Source organism: Panicum hallii, chromosome 8 (assembly GCF_002211085.1).
Source record: "Panicum hallii strain FIL2 chromosome 8, PHallii_v3.1, whole genome shotgun sequence".
NCBI lineage: Eukaryota > Viridiplantae > Streptophyta > Magnoliopsida > Poales > Poaceae > Panicum > Panicum hallii.
The window spans coordinates 3,785,592-3,802,137 of NC_038049.1; the positions used below are offsets into that span (position 1 = coordinate 3,785,592).

The 16,546-nt window shown below is 52.0% G+C and overlaps 2 protein-coding genes and 1 pseudogene across 2 annotated transcripts; 1 reads left to right on the forward strand and 2 right to left on the reverse strand.

Moving 5' to 3' along the window:
- Positions 1 to 2,006: 2,006 nt before the first annotated feature.
- On the reverse strand, positions 2,007 to 3,427 carry LOC112902307. Its single transcript, XM_025971318.1, has one exon. It carries the CDS (start codon positions 3,141 to 3,143, stop codon positions 2,463 to 2,465), a length of 681 nt encoding a protein of 226 aa, XP_025827103.1. The 5' UTR covers positions 3,144 to 3,427; the 3' UTR covers positions 2,007 to 2,462.
- A 1,533-nt stretch (positions 3,428 to 4,960) lies between these two features.
- On the forward strand, positions 4,961 to 6,035 carry LOC112902308 (dirigent protein 22-like). Its single transcript, XM_025971319.1, has one exon. It carries the CDS (start codon positions 5,192 to 5,194, stop codon positions 5,741 to 5,743), a length of 552 nt encoding a protein of 183 aa, XP_025827104.1. The 5' UTR covers positions 4,961 to 5,191; the 3' UTR covers positions 5,744 to 6,035.
- A 304-nt stretch (positions 6,036 to 6,339) lies between these two features.
- On the reverse strand, positions 6,340 to 16,546 carry LOC112902626 (annotated as a pseudogene).

Genomic DNA, 16,546 nt, shown 5'->3' on the forward strand with positions numbered 1-16,546 from the left:
CCGGATTGCTTCAAAACTAGTGATGACTGGAGTGGTGCCCACCAACTGTTTGATGAAATGCCCAATAGCAGATTCGAAGACTGGAGGCCACCAAACCGTATCCTGGAGGTCACCGTCCACAAGGTTTTCTATCCTATTACTGAATCTCTGCTTCATCAAGTGTTCGGTACATTTGGAGTCGTGGAGCAGGTGCTTGTGTTTGGGGGAACAAATAAGGTGTTGGCTCGAGTTGTGTTTGAATCCAAGCATGTTGTAGCAGAAGCTTTCGGGGAGTTGCACGGTCGGTGTGTGTATACTGGTTGTTGTCAGCTGGACATCAAGTGGGGATTATATCAGGACTATGACAACGCCAACTCGGATGTTAGCTGCTTTGGCACTACTGTGAAATTGTCTTCTACCATTGCCATGGACCACATACCCGACACCAGCACTGCTGTTGCAGCTGCGACGGCCACCAATGCTGTTCCTGGTTGCATCGATGTCAAGCTGCCCGACACCTGTTTGACACTAGGTCTCGATGTTGCCGCTCATGGAAATTGTGTGTGTGGACTTCAACTCCGAGAAGCTATTTGTTGATACTGCTGCAACTGGAGAACCGGCGAAAGCTCTTGTTATTGCAGAAGCACGCAATAGCATCGACTTCTCTATCCTGGATGTCATGGATCATGTTGTCATTGACGAGCTCCAGGAGCCTACTATTTCGATGATCACCAAAGACATGGTACTAGTCCCCAGCCTCGCTGTCGCCATCTGGAGCCCCACGACCGCAAGTTTGCCATCTCTAGTGCATGATAACCTATGCCTATTTCATGCATTGGGTGAAACACATGAGGGTACTGCTCTTAACTTCTTCAATCCAGATGATATCAATTATGATAATATGGTTCAATGGGATATGCTAAGGACTTGCATTGAGTGGCAACCATGGCCACACCGATCCCATTGGGGAGTAGTTGTGCTCTTCGTGCAATGCTGTCATTCACTTCTCATGAGCTTGCTGTTGGAAGGTGTTACAGTTTGCTAAGGAAGCCTCCATGGCCACCTCCAGTTCAAAGGAATTTCAGATTTTTGTTGCTGGCATGTTACAGTCCTTGGAATGCATGATGCTGACATCACTAAGGTTAGTCGAGCTTGAACGATGGCCACCGCTGCCTGAGTTCACAACAAATGAAGTGACCCTGCATACTTGTTTGCAAGCGTGCTTCCTGATCCTACTTCAAGTGACAAGGCAGCGGAAAGCATACAGAGCTACCACTATCACGGAGGCAAATGGGAACATAACCCATGCTGTTATCGGAGCACCTTTGAAGAACAATGACCTGACGTTGATGAGATTTTTTAAGATGCTTCCAGAAAAAAAAATTTGAAAGGAAGCCACAGAAAGATCAGGTTTCGATGGATGCAAGGGATCTCATCACTAGACATTCACCTATTGCTGCTGCTAGTAAGTTGTTTCACGACCAAGAATCAATGATGATTGGGAACATTGAATTTTGGCCGTCATGAGTGTGCCATGGGCAAGTGAAGCTTATGTCTGGGAGTTCATTGGTTTGTGGAATTTTCAGTCACTTCAATCTGCTTCTAGTCAATGCAGAAGACATTGATTCATTATGGAGCAAAAGTATAAACAGCACACATAGAAAACTCGTGTTTCTATATGCTGTTATTCTGCATAAAGTCTTGTCATTTGTGTTGGCACTAATTATTACCAAGAATCTGCAGTTTTCATGGGATCCAAGAGGAGGATATTACACTGAACGACAAAGAACTGATGATATGCTTTCCATATGTGTCTTCTTTCTTGAGGTCCGCACATGTGTTACTCAAATTCTGTGGATAGTCAGTAAGCTAATGCAAGATCATCCTAAAGACTCAGTTGTGACATACTCCTTTAGCCATAGCTCTTGTGCAATCTGGCAGCTTTCAGTGGACCAAGTCAGAGGTGGAAGAAACTTGTTGTACAATATGGAATTTCTGTTCCAATCACAAAGATTTTTCCAGATAGCTGAAAGAAATTGCCGGTCCTAAGCATTCATTATGTTTTGAGATATTGCATTTATCTTGGAAACCTGACAGATCAGACCTTCTATATCGGCTTGGGGGCAAGCCGAAGCTTAAGAAGGGAGGAATGTCAGGGGCTTATCATGATTGGGCTATTCACTATGTGGGCTATGGGCCGTGGCAGTGAGAGTTGCTGGGCCGAGCAAGTGATGAAGGCAAGCAGTACAAAAGGAGAGCAATACAATAGAGATAGGCATCGATAATTATTCAGAAACAACTACTACTCTTCATCCTCATCCTCTGGTTACTTTCTCCCTCCTCAAGATTCCAGTGTATCTCTGATTCCTTCCAGTACCTAGAACTTGCTGATCTCCTCCCGTCTCCCCTGCTTTGCTGCCTTTCCCGAACTCTGTTCTTCTCATATTGTATTGGATAAGTTATCAGTGATTCGTTGTGTATGTTCATGGTGGTGGATGGATTGAGTGGTTGCTAACATCCTGTCGCACCGTCCAGACAGGTGGCGGGACGATTGGGGGCGGGAACGCGGGCACCGGAGCCAGCTCGCCGTCCACGGCTCCACCAGTGCCATGAGAGCTTCCGCCGCCGCCGCCATGCCGTCCCCGTAGTGATCCGTGTGGAGGCGGAGGTGTAGTAATAGACCCACTCCAGGTGGATAAGCACCCTGAATTTGGCGCCCTTCTGCCACGGCGCCGGCGGTGTCGCGGAGATGGTAACCGACGAGGAAGCGTCCGCCGGCTGGTGAAGACCAACCACGGACACTTGGGAATCCTGCTCGGATTGGGCGTCCATGCCCAAACATCAATTGTCCTGGTGTCGTCCGGGTGCAGGAGGTTGGTGTCGATGCACTCCAGCGCACAGGACCGACCAATCAGCCGCTCGACGATCTCCGGGTTCCAAGCGTGGACCGGGATGCCCTCCAGGCAAAGGCGTACCCTGAAAAACATGGCCGCCCCCAATGCGGCCTCCAGACTCCGCCACGGACGGACGTTCAGGACGACGCCGTGGTGCTTGATGTAGCGCATCGCGGCGGCCTCCTCAGTGAGACGGCGGTTGGCGAACTTGAGGAGGAAAGGTTGCGGCTGGTGGCGAGACACGACCACCTCTCCACGGTGCAAGCGCATCTCCTCGAGGACGACGGCCTCACCTCGCGCACCCCAGTTGAAGCCGGCGCGGTCATGGCCATGACGACAAGCGTCGTGCCCTCCCACTCTTGGGTCTCCTTCTCCAAGTCAAAGGAGTAGGGGACGAAGAAGAACTCCTCTTCCGGCCTGGTGCAGGGGTCACCCAGGCGCGACATCCTGGACGCCCCGGTGCGGGGTGGCGGCGGAGGGGGGGTGCGAAGGAGGCGCGAAGGGGTGGAACGCGACGCGGGCCCCTGTGAACGCCGCGCGGCAGAGCGGCTCGTGTGGCGCAGAGGAGCTAGAGGAGGTGGCCCGGCTGCGCGACGGCGAGGTGGGGGAGGCGACACAGCAGGACGACGCGGGCGTTGGGTTGGGCGTCGCGCGCGGCTCTCCAGACAGCGAGCCTCCTTGTGCCCCAAACGCCGACAGGAGAAGCACCTGACTGGGTCGCGGCAGCTAGCGGCGCGGTGGTCAGGAGCTAGGCTGATGAAGCCCAGCCGTTCGCTTCTTGAAAGCCGGCAGCGACGCGGAGGTGGAACGCTGAGGGGATGACATCGCCGCGCCAGCTACCCTGGGCCGCCATGAATGCGCCCCTTGACGTGTCGCTGCGGAAGGGCGGGCGTGGCTTGAATGGCCGTCGTGTTGCCGGCCGGCCGGCCCCGGAGTGGCGTTTGAATGTCCCCGCCTGCGCTGCACGCGAGTGCATCCCACCTTCAGCGATTGATGGATGGGACGCGACCCAGCTGGCGTTAAGGAGCGAGGACAGCGTAGTGGAGGCGTGCGCGGAGGCCCCCTTGGCCAGGCGGAGCCTCTCCGCACCGGAGTAATGGCGGCAGGGCGGGCGTACGCCGTTGGTAGGCGCGGCCGGGCGACATGAATGTGGACGGAGTGCGCCTGACCACATCTGCGTACGAGGGCGACGGGGCACGGCCCGGGCTTGGCGAAGGTGTAGCCAGCACGAACTCCACCGCGTCGGGGGGAGGTCGACCGGACCTAGGCGGAGGTGGCGGCGAAACCGGGCACAGATCCACCAGATCCGCCCAGCGCAGAGCCGTTGCAGTTGTGGGAGCGGCAGGCGGGGTGACCTGGATGCGGCGCAGGAGCTTGGGCGGCCCGGCCAGGGCTGGCTAGGAGGCGGGGGCGGCATCGCCACCCGCGGCGGAGGTGGAGGGGCTCCTTACCTTTTTCCCAGTGACGGACCACTTGGCTGCCAAAAACCCGCTCATTTGGAACACTAGCTAGTGCATTGTCGGTGTTGCAGTAGCCAAGCTTGCGTTCTGCCTCCTTGTGGTGGTATTGCATCAATGCGCTGCCAGCCCAAGTCCACAAGCGATTCACGGACTTGTTTAGATCCGTTCCAGCTTCCAATTTTTTACACTCTCTCCATCATATTAATTTTAGGACACATGCATGGAGCAGTAAATATATGTAAAAAAATAACTAATTACACAGTTTAATTGTACATCACGAGACGAATCTTTTAAGCCTAGTTAGTCCATGATTAGATAAAATTTATCAAATACAAACGAAAACGCTACAGTATCAAAAAGTGCCAAAAGTTATAAACATTTGCGATCTAAACGGGGCCCACATTCGCGAATGCGATCTGCGACCCTGCAGTCTGCTCCCCAGTCCCCATCTGAGGGTGTGTTCGTTTCCGATTAGAGCGCTCTATATTTTTAGAGTGTTCCCTCGCTCTAAAGAATCGCAGTCTTATTAGAGGCCGAATTAGAGCGCTGTTCGGTACCGGACCTCTAAAGTTTAGATGTTTCGGGTTTCAGAGGGGTGAAACGAACACCTTGAGATGCCTTCCATGGCTGCCCAAGCAAAGCATTGCCGTCCTACCACTTGTCACTTTCCTCCTGTTCATGGAGCAGCTTTCTGACCCCAACCGCCGCCCGCCACGCGTCACCAAGCATTTCCACACCTACAACACTCCACTGACCACTCCACTATAAATCGTACTAGCTCGTGAACCAGCTCGGAGACCCACCCAAGATCACACTCACATCACAGTCGACACTCCACTTCGCACTCAAAGCTCAAAGATGGCGAAGAAAGGAGTGACGACGACGGTCGTGCTCTTCCTCGCCCTGGTCGCCGAAGCCCACGCTGTCCACGGCGCCGGGCGGCGCAAGGAGGAGGCGGCCGACCCGACGCACCTCCAATTCTACTTCCACGACACGGTGAGCGGCAAGTCGCCGACGGCGGTGCGCGTGGTGGAGCCGCCGCCGGCCGCGTCGTCGTCGCCGATGTCCATGTTCGGGATGGTGAACGTGATGGACGACCCGCTGACGGAGGGGCCCGAGCAGGGCTCCGCCCCCGTCGGCCGCGCCCAGGGGCTGTACATGGGGTCCGACCAGGCCAGGCTCGGCTTCCTGCAGGCCATGAACCTGGTGCTCACGTCGGGGCCCTACAACGGCAGCACGCTGGCGCTGCTCGGCCGGAACTGCCCGCTCGACGCCGTGCGCGAGCTCCCCATCGTCGGCGGCACGGGCGCCTTCCGCTTCGCCCGCGGCTACGCGCTGCTGCGCACGCACTGGCTCGACGTCCGCACCGGCGACGCCACCGTCGAGTACGACGTCTACGTCATGCACTAGTAGCACGGACGGAGGGAGTGCGGCTTCTTCTTTTTTCACAAATCAGCCTTTTGCTCTTTTCGCAGCTTGTAGCTTGCGTGTTTCGTGTCCATCAGAAGGTTCGGAACTTTTGTGTTCAGAAAAGAAGTTTCTTTTTTTATTTGAAATAAACCAGGAGTGGAGATTATCTTGGTATTTGAAAAATGAGGCACTAGCATCTACTTTTATCTGTTAGTGGAGTGTGCGTTTCTGTCAACCCCCACCATATATTTTCTGATGAGATGAAAGTGGCACAAATGATGCTCTCTGCTCTGCTCAAGCATGCCATTGGGCACACTACTTCACTCAGGGGACCGTATGTGCTCTGCCCATTTTCTTCTACTACCCCCAGTTCCCAGGTAGACACATGCCCCGGATCACCCTGCTTAAGACTTGCAAGAACACCATCCCAATTCCCCAATCCAACCTATCATATTGTTGAACTGGTGATCAAGCGGATGATTGACCATCAGCATCGCAATGCAAAATGGATCACTTCCTGCTTGGTTTAATAGATCAAACCCCTCTTAACGCATACCCATTGGATGCCCCATCTTTGTTGTGTTCACCCCCGAACGTGCCTAAACATTGGACTGAATAACAACGGATAGAAATTTTTGTGGTTACAACACAACAGAAACAACAAATATTGAATCTTTCCTGGGCATTCTACATCATGCGCCGACCAGCAAACAATACAAGTCAGGGTTGATGCTACGCTCGGTAATTGGCATTCTAGTATCCTAAGAGCACCTAAACTCTAATTCATGGGGAAAAATATATAAGTTAATACAGAGCAAGGTACAATCAGGGATACAAGTTAATACGGATCACAGAAACCCCAAACTTCAGATAAGGTAATGTTAGAAACGCTTGGGCTTCCTGCTAAATTCTTCATCTCTGTCTACATGCTGTACATGAATGCAGTTGCCGAAGCCTAAAGAATCGAAAAGTAAATGGGGCATCAGGCCCTCTGATACATCAGAGCAACGCCTGAGCTGACGTTACTTGTCCCTGCGGGGAAACAGAATTCAAATGAGAAGATTCCAGTGTTATGATGATGTCAAGCACATGTTTGTCAGAGATTATGTACATAGGTGATTGCAAAGTATGAAAATGATACATCAATGTTCTGCACTCGTGTGGCCGTGCGAGAAACCTACCTCGAAAACCACTCAGTGTTTTGATTTCGATATTAGATCTTTCAGTTCATCTGCAATTGCCTGATAGCAAAACTTATATTGATCCTGCAAAGCGGAAAAGGGTGCCATTAGGCTAAACTCTAGTGCTTCTAGCAAATCTATTATGTGCTACTCTTCAGGATTGCTTGATCAAGACATGCACCCATGCACGAACTCACAACTCCCAAAGAACCCTCATACAGCAACAGCTAGCTGCAAACTGCCATTGACAGACAAATTTGTAAAACAATATCCATCTACCACAGGAGCAACCTATCTCTATAGCAATTGAGTACTACAGTATCTAAAAGTATAGCTAAATTTCAACTCAGAAGTCTAGTTATGCAACCACTGTCCACTAATTCTTTCAAAAGTTGCAATCACCGTTCCATGAGCAGCAGAGCAGGTGCTTTTCTGAAGCCTTTCAGTGAGCAAGTATTGACTGCACTATGCCGAAACTATTGTGCCCTTGAGAGGATTTATACCTGAGACTTAGAGACAAAAATAACGAAAGAACTATACCTCTGTTTGGACCATTCCAGGGCGCTGTGATCTAAATCTTTTGACAGTTTCAACAAGATCAACAGCACCAAGTTCTCCAAGTACAATCCTCTCTACTGTATTATGGATGGTGATATAAGCACCCGTTCTTCCGATGCCTGCACTGCAGAAAGAGAAAACAATTGTTATCGCCATATGGTAAAGGTCGCACCAGAATCAAAGCATTGATTTGAAACAAACCTGCAATGTGCAACTATTGGCTGCTGTCTTGGAATGTGATACAATCTTTTTAGAATTCTTCGTACATCAGTACTGCTGTTTGGCACCCCATGGTCAGGCCACTCAGAATACTCAATATGGAGGAGTGAGTGCACTACTTCTGACTGCAACGTGAAGAATCACAGCCAGGAAAAATTTTCAATAATACAATCCTTCAGCAAGAAGTTGCGGCAATTCCAATACTATTATGTAAGGACAAAGAGAAGAAAGTGAGCATACAGGGAACGGCAAAGACAAGAGGGGAACAATGTAAGAAACATAAAAAAATTCAAGGAAGAAAATGGGGTAAAATTTGCCAGCTAAACATTCTGCATCATCTCAAGATGATTTGGCATCTCACTCAGCAATAATACATTATATGATGGCAAGGAAATACTATCTCAGCAAGATTTGGCATCTGATCTCATTCACTAACACATGGATAACAGGAAACTTTGCAATGCCACTATCTGGCCAATAGCCTATGTGACGGGTCTAGGGATCTGGGGTCCCCAGCGGGCCTACTTCCTGCTGGCATTCTGGATGGCCCAAGACCATACGTAGATCAAACAGGCGCCCTCCTAGGCCGTGACTTTGTCCAGGCCGTCCAGCCCACGGTACCGGCCGGCCGGTCAGCTGGAGCCTCGGCTCGCGCCCCCGATAAAAGGGACGACCAAGGCCTAGGTCCGTACAATGGTCCCGACCTAAGACGCCAACCGAACTCCGCCACGCACGTGTCACTTCCCCGACTGACGAGGTCATGGGCCGGCTAGGCCTCGCACACTGACCGTCCCCGGGGCCAGGTGCTGAGGTAAGGACAGACATGCTGGAGTCAACTTGCCGTGCAGTCCAACCACTCCCTCCACGGGGGTTACAGTCCCCTCTGTTGCCACGGTTGGGGGGATACTATTCCACCTGCCTGTCCTCGCGAAGGGATAGGACGCAACGTCATCACGACGCGGCGGAAACACCTCCATCACAACGGAGTGACGGGGCGTAGCGCTAGGGACGGAGCGTGACTACCGTACCGTACTTATCGTCGCACGCTTGCCCTCCGACCGACGAAGCATGACATACAACGACAAGGTAAGACAGCCACCCCACGACGCAGGACTTGAACGGTGGTCATCGGAAGGCCCCGATTGACAGAGTTGGCAGTCCCGACTGACAGAGCTAGCGACTCCAACCGGCGAAGCCAGAAACACTCTCTCTTTCTACCTCACTCTTTCTACCTTTGGTTCCCCTGTAACGGAGACCCCACCTTTGGACTATAAAAGGGAGGGTCATCCGCCTAGGAAAAACAACCTCGACAGATCTCGATCATACCACATCATCCACTCGCAAGATTGTAACTCCCCTAACTCTCACGAGCACCTAGGCTCAAGCAATACAACTGACTAACCCTCGACTGGACGTAGGGCACAATTGCCTGAACCAGTATAAATCTTGAGTCATAATATGCTAGGCCGCCTCCGATCACGATGCGCGATACAAACTTTGAGTTGGTTTAGCTGCCGGCCATTTCCAGAACCGATAGTTTGGCGCCGTCCGCGGGAAGGACATCGTGTGTCCACAGTCCTGGCGATCGGATGGCCTTCGTCTCTGACACCTCCAGCCTCACGAGCCTTTAAGATATGATTCGCTTCGGCTCGTTGGAGTTTCCCATGGCCCCGCGCGATGGGCAGTGGGCACCTCCTGTCTTCGCGCCCTTTCAGGCCTTCCACTTCGGAAGCTTGGACTTCATTGCCGATCGTCTCGGCACGCTTCGCCTACGCGAGGAGACCACCCCTCTGACGTCGCCTCGAGGGAGACACTCCCTCGAACGGGCCGCTGGTTGACCTCGACACTGAGACGCTCGCGCGTCACATCGAGCTCATGCTCGAAGCCAACCCCCCAGCGAGTGACGTGGACTGGCTTCTATTCTCGTTGCGCAACAACTTCCACCAGCTCTCCGGAGGGACCCCGCTATCCCCACCTCGCCCACCACGCGGTCAGTCCCCATTTGGCCTCACGAACGCCGCGAGCGTTTACGCCAGGGAGCTCCGGAGGGCCCTACCGCAGCCCCCACCCGTGACTGAGTTCGTGGGCATGACAGGGTACCACAAAAGGAAGATCCGAGGAAGAAGCCTCAAAGTCGGCGACTTGGTACTACGGATAGCGCAGTCGACGAAGGACAGGCAAAGCTCACTCTGCCCTGGGAAGGACCATACACCATCGCGGAGGTGGTTCAGCCAGGAACCTACCGACCGAAGGACAGCGACGGCAACATCCTCACCAACACTTGGAACATTGAGCAGTTACGTCGTTTCTTCCCCCAAGTTCAATTCCTTTGCATGCTTTCATACAAATGCCGGCTCCTACAACGTCCGGCCCGAGCACTCTCGGCCCGGGTCGCTCGGAGGCCCATGGGAGTACACCACCACGCACACTGTTACCCTCTCTCTCCTTTTCGTAAATCACGCACAAAAAGGCAACTTTTTTCGCCCAAGCGAAAGAGCAACCCTTTCTCTCGAGGCGACCTAAGTGATGTTTGTTGGACCACTGGACCTACCGAACCCTCGTCACAACCTACGGTGAACTAGCAGCTAACGCCACTCGGGCCAGCCCCCGGCTACATGCTGCAGCCTACGGTTAACGAGCAGGTTCGAAAGGAAAAGCGCGAAGGCAAAAATCACTCCAGGAAACAAAGGGAAACGGGCGGGACCAGCTTCCCAAAAACCATAAAACGAAAGCGATTACAAGCACTAAGATCGTTCAATCGGGGGGCCTTCAAGACCCTGCACAAACTACTCTAGAAATGAAAGCTAACTACGCGACAAATTCTTTTTTTTGCGGCACCCCATCCCCGTTGGCCGACGACGTGGACGGGAGGGGCCGCGCTGCAGGGTCAACCGGAGGAGCCCCCTGGCTAGGGGCCAGCGCAGTCGGAGCGGCGCTCAACCCGACTTCTGTTGCTTGGACGCCGCTGCTGCCTAAGGCCGTTTCCCTCTCCGCACGACGAGCTGCCTTCACCCACTCCGCAGTGGTTGCCTCCGCAATCGCCATCGCGACCGTCACCAAGCTCTCTCGAAGTTCGCGGAGCTGGTCGGTGGCCCACCACGACCGCGATGCGGGCACGAAAAACGAGGCAACGCACCGACCTCCCTTGTAAGCCTCAACGCACCACATCCCTAGTCAATAATCGCATTTAATCGTTCGATTCATGAAAAATATTAAAACTGCCAAAACAAAATGGCGCAGCCGATAAAAGTGTGCTAGTGGATCCCGATTCGGGAACCCGACCAACCGAGTTTCAAAGGCCGGTCCGCGGAGGACTCAAGGCCGCCTCGCGTCAAACAAAGCCAGGGCAAAAGACGCAGATGAGCCCCAACGGCCCTCGCCTGACCTGCTCAGGCAGCGATTCGGGTCGTCTCAACCTTCTCATCCGATCTAGACATCAAGCCATTCCCACAGAATCTCCATCGAGGAGAGGCCAACGGGCCACCTGAGTCGCAGAGCAGTGGAATGCCACCTGTCGAACGACTCGGGCATCTGTCGGGAGGCGGGTCGTAGAGCAGTGGAATGCCACCTGTGGGCTATGCCGACCTCGTCACGAACGACGGACCCGGATTCCACTCAGACGCCCGAAATTATGCTCGGGCACACCCGTTAGGAGCTCACCGAGCCCCGTCACTCGAGCCATCGAGGCAAGTGATGCCGGTTCAACCCCTCCGGTCGCGGAGACCGCTAATAGGGCCACCTCCACGCATATACGCACACGAAGCCGTCGACCCGACCGCCCTCCTTCGTACCAAAGGTGTGGCGAGTCAGGGCACCGCATTTCCACTCGGAAAAGATGACAAAATTCCAGCCCCCGACAGGACTCACGGACGGGCGCGACAAATACAATACACCCCAAGATAAACATGCTTTATTCCTAGTGAATATGTATACAGTCAACCCACGACCATTACAAAGTACGAAAAACCCGTTACCACCATGTAACGCTCATAACCTTTGGAGGGCTGCTCCAAGTACGGGAAGACTTGGGAGGAACATCTTCCTGGAAAGTCTTCTTCTTGCACCCCCTCCCTCAAGGACGCCTTGGCAGGGGACGACGGCAAGCAGTCCATCTGCCGCCAACTGAATACCCACGCCGCCTCGGGCAGGCCTCGCGATTCCGCGTTGAAAGCAAACGGCCGCTGCCGCTGCAGCGTCTTCATTTCACGGACAGACAAGAGCAACCCCTAATTGACCCACGGTCGTAAAGGGTAACCCGTCACACGCTGTGCCTCCCTACAACTTGGACAGCACAATGCGACTACTCACTTAGAGCTAAAACATGGCGCGGTGAGAATAGCGCCTTCGCGATTAAACAAATCGCAAAGCCGCTCGGGGGCCTCTGACGGGTCCAAGGACCCGGGGTCCCCAGCGGGCCCACTTCCTGCTGGCACTCTGGATGGCCTAAGACCACACGTGGATCAAACGGGCGCCCTCCTAGGCTGTGACTTTCTCCAGGCCGTCCAGACCACGGTCCCGACCGGCCGACCGGTCGGCTTGAGCCTCGGCCCGCTTCCCCGACCGAGGGGACGACCAAGGCCTAAGTCCATACTATGGTCCCGACCTAAGACGCCAACCGAACTCCGCCAGGCACGTGTCACTTTCCCCGACTGACGAGGTCGGGGGCCGGCCGAGCCTCGCACAGGTGCCGAGGATAAGGACGGACACGCCGAAGTCAACCCGTACAGGCCAACCACTCCCTCCACGGGGGTTACAGTCCCCTCTGTTGCCACAGTGGGGGGAACTATTCCACTTGCCCGTCCTCGCGAAGGGACGGGATGCAACGTCATTACGACGCGGCGGACACGCCTCCATCACAACGGAGTGACGGAGCGTAGCGCTAGGGACGGAGCGTGACTACCGTACGGTACTTATCGTCGCACGCTCGCCCCCCGACCAACGGAGCATGACGCACAGCGACAAGGTAAGACGGCCACCCCACAGCACAGGACTTGAACGGTGGTCATCGGAAGGCCCCGACTGACACAGTTGGCAGTCCCGACTGACAGAGCTGGCGACTTCGGCCGACAGAGCTAGCGACTCCGACCGGCGAAGCAAGGAACACTCTCTTTCTACCTCACTCTTTCTACCTTTGGTTCCCCTACAACGGAGACCCCCCTTTGGACTATAAAAGGGTGGGTCATCCACCTAGGAAAAACAACCTCGACAGATCTCGATCATACCACATCATCCACTCGCAAGCTTGTAACTCCCCTAACTCTCACGAGCACCTGGGCTCAAGCAATACAACCGACTGACCCCCGACTAGACGTAGGGCACGATTGCCTGAACCAGTATAAATCTTGAGTCATTATGTGCTAGGCCACCTCCGATCACGACGCGCGATACACACTTCGAGTTGGTTTAGCTGCCGTCCATTTCCGGAACCAACACTATGATAGATCAATGCCCAAAAATACTCAACTAAAACCTTCACTACCACAAAAGTATGCATGAGGACCATAGCTAAACCAGAAATTATATCCAGGATCTATGCAACAAGATTATAATCGAGGATCTATCCTGTAGAAAGGAAATGCTTGTGAATGGCAAGTATCCCTACAAGAGCTGAACTCAAATCTGTGTTTCTATGTTTATTTGCACAAGAACAACTCTTCATCTTGAAATGTATATGATATGATGCAACAGAATAGTATAGTACATGGTGAACTTTCCTATATAGTACAGAAGTGTGTAAACAACAGCTTTTATATATAGTTACCTCATCACGTTGCACCTTCACACCACGCAACACTAATTGACCATCTTTTCTGATCTTCGTGATCTCAATGGTAAATTTTCCAAAAATATCTTGGCTTTTGCTCAATGGGAGATACTCGTCACACTGCAATTATTTTGAATGTGGGTATTATTTAATAGCCTATTATAAATTGAAAGGAAATAGCTTGTAAATTTCAATTGTATCCACAAGATTATGTTCTATTTCCGCACCTTAAAACCGTCAAATTTGGTGACCATAACAATCACAGGACAGCGATTATCATATACCATCTGCCAAAAATCTTCAAATGTATTGGTCAGTGGTCCTTGAGTAGAAATGAACTTTGTTTGATCTCTTCCATCAATCTGCAAATTGTATATGACATGAGACAGATGGCTACTGGAGTTACTGGTCAGAAAAAGAACTTACATAAAAAGCAAACAGAAGGAAATATGCCAACTCTACCTCTATAAGGCTGGCATTGATGTAATCATTGCCTGTTGAAGACTTTAATTGTACCCTGGTTTCATCAACTAAAGAAAATAAATCAAGTTAAATAAAGTTAATGATAATATATGGGATCTTCCTATCTACACCTGCAACCCTATACAAGTTTATGATGCTTACATGGCAAAACATCAGTATAGCGATTTCTTGCCCTATTTTCAGGTCTCCGAGCAACAGTAAACTTTTGTGACGACTGAAGCACAGTTCTTATATCCTGAAAAAGGATATTTATCAGTGGCTGCTTGGCTCAGTTCAAAGAAGCATTTCCTATGACAATTAACTTATAGAACTTTCCAACAATAATTCTTCCTTTCATAATTTAGAAGAAATGGAAGAAATGGCAGAGCTAAGTGCGCAAGTTCTTGCTATATTGGACTTAACATAAAAATGCACACCAGAAGCAATTGTTTCTTTCCCATTCATTGAAATAAACTGGAACAGCAAGAAATTCAACATAACGGTTTTTTGCTAACAGCAGCTAATTCATCTGTTTATGCGGAATTCAGTACGGCTAGCAACAGTACTATTTTGAAAACATCAACTAATTGTGATGGATAAGCCCTGTTTGAACATCAATTTGTGCTAAGTTAACAAGAAGCATAGAGATTATGCAATCATATGTGTCTTGAAAAGAGAAGTCACAGGCCACAGGAATGAATGGTTTGTGGAAGAGGAGAGTGGAGTATGATTGCACCGAGTTTTAGAATCGATAGCCTAAGTGCTAGTTTCACTGAACGTATTCTGAAGCAAGCAGTATTGAGTTATTGACTCATCCAATACAATTCTGCTATTCTGGCGTGCAAGTCAAGATAATGTTACACACTATGTTCGACGCAGTTCAGGAAAGTTAGTGCTGAAGACTAATAGTATTTCCCCATCAAAAGGCAGCAAGGCACAGAAATAGCGTGGTGTAATCATGTCCGGGACGTATCATTGTGTCTGTACACCAGTTGCCTGTCTAGACGCTTCACGTAGAAGCCACGCTACGCTAGGCTACGGTGGAAGTGGAAGATCGTACAGCACCAACCACTGTACAAAGTTCGCCCTCTGCATTCTTTGACAAGACAATTCATGAGCAAACGATCTCAGCCCCCAGAATGTTAAAAAACATGGTTAAGTGAGTAATTAGACGTCAGTCGTGCTTATTTTTGCGTGTGGAAATGAAGACGATGTCAGAGACTCGGAGTATGCTAAATTCGCGCGTAATTATCAGCACAGCAACGGGAAGTGGACAAAGGTGGGGCGAGGAGGAGCTTGGGTACCGGGAGGCTGTAGAACTCCTTGGAGAGCGCGGTGGGTTTCCCGAACTTCTTCTCGAGCGCCTTGAGCGCCTTCTTGCAGTGCTTGACCTGGTCCCCCGTGAGCGCCCTGGCGGGCGGGTCGGCGTCGGGGTCGAGCGGGTTGGACCCCACAGCTGAAGCCGCCCCAGCCGCCGGCGTCTGCGTGAGGGACGGCGGGGACGGCGAGCGGCGGGGCCCGGAGCCCCCGCCGCCCCGCAGCGCCGAGTTCCCCGTGGCGGCGGCCCCTCGGCGGCGGCGCTTGGAGGCGTGGATCGTCGGGGGTGAGGGGGAGCTGGCGGGGGACGCGGCCGGGGGAGTCGTCGGGGTCGCCGTGGCGGAGCGGCGGCGGGTTTAAATAAAAGGGTGTGGGGAGGGAAGGCTCCGGCTGGATGGAGGAGTGGTTGGATCGGAATTTTCTGTGGGGGCGCAGCGGAGACTTGACTTGGGGGCGAAGGGGACGACCGCGGCGGGTGACGGCGACGAGGGGGGCGGTGGATGGCGCTGTAGATCCGACGCGGAGAGGGCGGTTGCTAGGGTGAGAGGGACGGCGCCCGCGGAGAGGGAGGCCCGTTCTCGTTTCGAATTTGGGTTGCGGGGAGGGGGAAATGGCGGACGCGGTGGCCGGGGACGGGACGCGACGGCGAGGGGGGAAGTGGAAAGTGGAAACCGCTGGCTGGGTTCGAACCGGCAGCGGTGGGCCCGGACGATGGCTGGGACTCTGTTGGTGGGGCCTGAGCTGAGCTGCGCGGGGCAATTTCTTTTTTTCCCCCCTTTTTGAGGTTTGAGCGGGGCAGATCTTTGGCCGTGCATCAGCGATGCCAACTCTCTTCAAAAAAAAAATCATCAAAAAAAACCTGGAACTCACGATTTGATAAAGAGGGCAAAATAGCCAATTTCATCCATCGATTTTGTTCCAGAGTTCAAATTTATCCTTTCAACTATCAAATGGACCAATTTAGTTCTCAAACTTTTCATTTAGGCTCAATTTCATCTCTTGTGTGATATGGCACGCCTACATAGCATGCCAAATCATCCTAGAGTAAATAAAAAGGTTCTGAATATGTTACCAAGTCCAACACCAATATCAAATCAAATGAAATGCTAACTCATAGTTCACTAAGATAGCAAAAATAAATTATTGATGATCATGTGTTTATGAATAAAAAGTTTATACTTTTTATTTTTTTATTCTTATTTACTATTGAACCATATTTCTTATGAAACATCGAATATGAGGAAAAAAATTAAAGGTAAAAGAGTGTATTTATATCTATTAACTCACTTATACATCCTCCAT